Raw genomic sequence first — 6058 nt, 5'->3', positions numbered from 1 at the left:
CCAAGACAGTGTGTGGTGTAGTTCTGAAGGTACATAAATTCATATTTGAGAAGGAGATTGAAAAATGTGTTTTGGGGATATGTCCCAGGAATCCAATTTCTCTAAGCTGGTGTTTCTTAACCATGGCAACTTCTAAGATGTGTGGACTTCAACTCCCAGAATTCCCCAGTCAGCCATGCTGGCTAGTAAAGTCCACATATCCACACCACTTAAAAAGTTGTCAAGGTTGAGAAACACTGCTCCAAGTTAATGGTGTCTTCAGAAGTATTAAGGATACCTGGATTGGTTGACCATGAAATCATAGCTGAGTTCACAAATTGTTGCGCTGTACTTTAAACATTGGCCAGGTCCATCCTTCCCATTACACAGTAACCATGATTTGCTAGGATGACTGGGTTTCCATAAGATGCTGAAGCAAAAGTAAGCCAACCGAGAGATGGGTTATTGTGTGCTGGGAACTGGTTTAAATGGTTTCTTGGACAGTAAAGTCGTAGATACATTTAGCATGGATGAGAAAGAGACAACATTACTCATCTGGAAACAACTGGGCAAAATTGTGTTCACTGCCAGGTAGGGAATGAAGGAATGAGCAGACAGGGTTCTTTCAGTGGTGGCCCCGCTTTTCATGAAATCTCATCTCAAAAAGCATATTTTTATATAATGCTTTAGATGGTTTTATTAATTATCTGAGTTTGGCTGAAAAATGCAGATGTTGGTCTTGCATAAGTCAGCTTAGAAGCTCTACACATTAGCTGGAAAACTCTACACATGAACCACTTCACTATCTACAAACCCCAATGGCTACATTCCCACTTCATTCTAAACCATCACTTAATGACTTACGGCAATGTGAGTCTATGGGTTTACCCCTAATACTCAATAACTAAATACTTGTTGAGTAAGTCATTGTAGCATGAACCATCTGTGACGCTTAACCTATAACCCATGACTTATAAGCCACAATGGACTGAGTTCTCCACGATCATGCCAAGACTTGGCCATAACCAAGCATCGACATTACAACTTTTCATGACTAGCCAACCCAGATTGTGGATCTAGTCTGGCTCTTTTATCCAGGCCTGCGCTTCTGACTTCTTCTTCTTTAGTTCATCTCTTAAACATTGAGTTTGTTGAGTATTCCTCCCGGAATTAGCCAGGTGGGGAAGGAATGTAGAGCACTAAAAGGCTTGGAAGCAGAAGATAACAATTGGCCTGATTCCTTTGAACTCTGATGCTGGTTGAATTTGTGAAGATTGCCTGCTGCAATCTCACACATTTGCAACTGCCTCGCTGTGAGTTGACACCTGTACAAACAGCTCTGGCCGGAAGTAACCCCACCGGGATGAAGCAAAGGGCATTTCAAGAGCCATCAGGAAACCTCCCAGTGCAAAGTTGTTTTGAAAACAGCAGGGCTGGTCTGTCTGATGAAGAAAATATCTCTCACATTTAACAGACTAACAGAGTTGGAAGAGACCCTGGAGGTCTTCTAGTCCAACCCCTGCTCAAGCAGGAGATCCTATACCATTTCAGACAAATGGCCGTCCAGTCTCTTCTTAAAAACTTCCAGTGTTGGAGCATTCACTGCTTCTGGAGGCAGGTGGTTCCACTGGTTAATTGTTCTAACTGTCAGGAAGTTTCTCCTTAGTTCTAGGTTGCTTCTCTCCTTGATTAGTTTCCACCCGTTGCTTCTTGTCCTGCCTTCGGGTGCTTTGGAGAATAGCTTGACTCCCTCTTCTCTGGGGTAGCCCCTGAGATACTGGAACACGGCTATCATGTCACCCCCTCGTCCTTCTGGCAACTCGGAGCAGAGCTCAACTGAATGAAATCACCTCCCACTCAGTAAATTCCACAGCTCTTCCGGAAACTGATCTCTTATCATTTTGATTAAAAGCCGCATGCTGTATGCTCAATTCCCCCTTCTCCCATCCCCTCGACCTTCCCGATTCCCTCTCGCTTTATTTATTTGGGCGAGAGGCAAAAAAACGTTCCCCAGGGAGTGATAAAAAGTGAGAAATGAATAATATTTATTGCAGTCATCAATCTCTCCCTGTGCTGTCTCCCCATCAAAGCCTTGTGGCTTTCCCCAGCGGAGGTCAGGCAGAGGAGCAAAGAGATCAGGTTTAGGGTGAAACCGAGGTGGAGCTGAAATGCCAGGCTGCAACACAGCACAAGTCTTCTCATCTTGGTGGTGTGTTCTGTCTTTCATCTTGGCTGCCCGTTGGGAGTCTAGAATTTCCATCGGGCTCCCTGTGTCTCCTAGGACTAGCAGAATAAATTGGGAGACAGCAGCTATGTGCCATCCTCTAGCTTCTTCCCTTTGGGCTCAATCTGCCACTGGGTAAATCAGCCCATTGATGGCTTGTCCGACAAGCCACAGCTACAACCAAGTAGGACAATGTCCCAAAGGTGCTTTTTCAAGAGGCAACTGGACTTCCTTGTTTTTCTTTGAAGATGTTTCGAGTCTCATCCAAGAAGCTTCTTCAGCTCTGATGGGATGGGGGGGAGTGGAAGGGTTTAATTCAGTTTTGAACAGGCCTCTCTCAACAGAGGGGGAGGGATCCGACATCATCTATCACCAGTCTACAACACAGTCCTTTCAGCAGTTCCAAGAAGGCTCCACACCCACTTGCACCACTCAGGTGACCCTGAGGACATAGATAAACCTCTGAGTGGCCTCAACAACTCTCTGAAAGAAGGCAAATGACCATCTGTCTGCAAGGAATATAAATCCTTCCATTCCCCACCATCCAGTCAGAGCTGAAGAAGCATCTTGGATGAGAAGCAAAGTGTCTTCAAAGAAAAACAAGAAGGTCCAGTTGCCTCTTGAAAAAGCACTTTTGGGACAACCGTGACCTGGATGACTGAGATTCTCCATAGACAAGTACGGCAATGCTTTTCAACCGTGATGGACCTCAACTAGCAGAATTCTCAGCAATGGCTGTGAAAGTCTGGGAACTGAGGTCCATATACCTGTAAGTTGCCAAGGTTGAGAAACCCAGAACGATGGTTTATCCAAGATTCTAAGGTGTTTTAATCAGTTAGTGGGGAGAGCCACTCTATATATGTGGAGACCAAACTCCACTCCTTTCTAGCACTGATGATGTTAGCTAGTTGGGTCATGAAATGTCTGCAAGAAAACAACCAAGCTCAGAGAATACCAAGGACCACATAGTCTTACTATTAACCAGGAATATCCTTCTGCAACTGTATGATTTTCACAACAAGCTGGGATTTTGACCAGTTTCATTCATCAGATTAAGTCATAATGTGGTTTATATGTTTTAGGCTTAGTTTGTGGTGCATCACCATTTAACTGCAATTTATTCAACTAGCTACACAGCTGAGGCAAAGTGGCTTAGCATATGAAAAGTGAGGTTTATTTATTCCATACATTAACACCTCACCTTTTCTGCAAAGAACTCAAGAAATTCTCTACAACATCCTCCTGTATTCTATGGCTAAAACCTCTGTCAAATAGGAGTAGCCAGATAATCAGCCTATTAATTTTATACTTAAATATTGGGTGCATAGCAGAGTTTTCCTAAACCCAAAGCAATACATTTTTAATATTTTGCTGCACAGGTTCTCAGATCAAACAATGGTCCCTTTTGAAAGTAAGGTATCAAGAAACTGCTGATTTGGGAGGTGGGGGTGTCAAGCTTTATTTCTAGGTAATATTTCCCTTGGATTTTTCTTGCAAAAAGAAAAAAAGAGAGCATCCATTCAAATAGGTATGAGAAGTAAAAATGATTTTTCAAATTCTTTCATCTCCTTAGGCTGAGTCTTGGGGAGAAACCAAGTTAAACAAATCTTTAGTTTCTTTAATCTCCTTGTTCTGAGCACAGCCCAAGTCTTTCATAACTGGCGGTTCTTAGTTTGGTTTGTGTAGTGGGGTTGGGTTTTTTTGTTTTTGTTGTTTTTTTTTCTCTCTTTTTTTTTTTTAACCACCAACCTCTGTTCCTCCTTTGTTCTCGTGTAATGCTGAAACAGGATGAAGTCACTTTGGATAAACCTCTGTGGGGTTAAAAAAAAAAGCATGAAAAGCAACTTAAATGACAGAAGGAAACCGAGTTGCTTGTATGAAGGACCAAAAAAACTTGCCAGATTTTTAATTTGACCGCCAAAGTGTATCAGCTACAGGATAAATTTTTGGAAGGATTGAGTCTCCACTTCAGAATAGATCTTGTTTCCTTTTCTTTTTTTTAAAGATATTCTTTAGATTTGATTGCCTGGGAAATTAAAGCAAACAGAGAGATGTCTTCCCAAGAGCAATTGAGAGATGGATTGGAACTTGCCGGAAACTTTGCTGATGAAGATAATTGGTACATATATGAACCAATAGGAAACCCCAACGAGTGAGTATAAATGCTACTTATTTCTCAGATTTCATCCGCGCATCGCTTCTCTATCTGGAACTTAAGGTTGCTGCTAAAACTTCCTCTTGGCAAAGTGTTTACGAATGCCCCAAATATTCTTAAAATAATAATAATAAGGGCTTGGGAATATTGATATGCAACTTTGAAAGTTGTTAGAAACCAAGCTTGACATTTACAAGTGAGCTGGAGGGGGGGGGGTGTCAAGTTGTTTAGCAGTATTTTTCAGAAAACAGCTAAGAGGTTCTCTCTGGGTTTCATGCTTTTAGGAAAATGTATATCGTATTTATGGAAATCAGCCTATGAGTATTTAGGGGTTAATACTTTTCAAAGAAATCCATACATTTAAGATGGTGGGGGAGAGAGGGGGGGACTTGACTCTATCTGTAATTAGTTTAGCAGTTAGCCCTTGGATGGGATTAAATATCAGCATTTCTAACATAACTCACTAATTCTGCCCCCAAAGTAGGATTAATGGTGCATAAGCCGCTGAGACTGAATTGAAACATTCTTCGCTTCCCCAGCTTGGACTCAGAGGGGTGCAAAACACAGAGGAAGCTTTGATGCTTTCCTGTTTTGGTTGGTTTGCACCCACTGCTATGAATTCATTTATCCCAGAAGCCTAGACTGCAAAAGTTGGGAGTCATTTTGAGGATCACCTACCTACCCCAATGTTTCTCAGCTTCAGTGTTCAGATCTGTGGACTTCAATTCCCAGAATTCCCCAGCCAGTTGAAGTCCACAGTCCTCAACATTGTAAAATGCTGATTTAGTCCAATCTCCTGTCTTTTACAGGAATCCATTCTTATAACATTCCCATCAGATGACTATCCAACCTCTGTTTAAATTCTTCCGAAGAACTCGCCGTCTCCCAAGGCTGCTAGTTCTGTCATTGACTGACTCTAACTGTTAAGAATTTTTCCTGGATTTTCCCAATCCCCTTCCTTACAAATTTAAATCTGTTGTCTCTTGTCTTGACTTCCAGTCAATGGATTGGACAATTCTGCTCCATCTCATTCCATCCTGACATATAAGTTGCCTGCTGGTACCTAATGCCGCCCCTCAATCCTTCAACTTAGAGATCATTACTTTCTGCTGTTACCCTCAAGCTCTGAATCAGCTTTCCAAGGATCCTCATAGGGTCACATGTGATACCTTCTCCCCACCCCACGCTCCATTCATCATCCCATGGGCTGGGTCCAAACACCTCTCCAGACTGTATCACAAATGCCTGGATTCCTTCTGGTGTAACTTGCCTCCCTCCTGTGTCAAACCACTGAACTGTAGGAAGAAGCTTCCTTTGTGAAGAAACTTTGTGAAGGAACTTCGGTTCCTTGATCTGATTCTTCTCATTCAGTCTAGATATTGGATCCTTTGGGGCCAGAAAGAATTTTGAAAGCCTTCCTGTCCTAGTTGAACTTCTCTTAAGCAACACAGTCTTTCTGAATGGTTGACCGATCCTACGTTTTGAGCTAATGTCCATCCTAAACTTTTGCTTCCTTTGGGACCTTGCCTCCAAACGTATCCTTCAGAAGAATCTAACATGCAAACACTGGTGCACCAGAGTTCCTTCTCAACCCCTACCACCCTTAGATATTTCCCCATGAGGGATCTCCAAAAATATTTCATAAAATCTCCCCAGTTAGCCTGGGGAGGGAACGACAGACTGCAGGAAACGAGCTATTT

General features: G+C 42.5%; 1 protein-coding gene across 1 annotated transcript in view; it reads left to right on the top strand.

The window, feature by feature from the left end:
• Positions 1-4254: 4254 nt before the first annotated feature.
• LOC107300890 (receptor for retinol uptake stra6) overlaps positions 4255-6058 on the top strand; it is a 19464-nt gene continuing 17660 nt past the window's right edge. Inside the window, exon 1 of the mRNA XM_015830177.1 lies at positions 4255-4355. Coding sequence (XP_015685663.1) covers positions 4255-4355 — 101 coding nt within the window. The remainder of the gene's footprint in view (positions 4356-6058) is intronic.

The sequence above is a fragment of the Protobothrops mucrosquamatus genome, unplaced genomic scaffold, assembly GCF_001527695.2.
Source record: "Protobothrops mucrosquamatus isolate PMUCROS unplaced genomic scaffold, P.Mucros_1.0 scaffold_242, whole genome shotgun sequence".
NCBI classification, from domain to species: domain Eukaryota; kingdom Metazoa; phylum Chordata; class Lepidosauria; order Squamata; family Viperidae; genus Protobothrops; species Protobothrops mucrosquamatus.
Note: the sequence above shows the minus strand (reverse complement) of the source record. Positions and strands in the feature narration are given on the sequence as shown.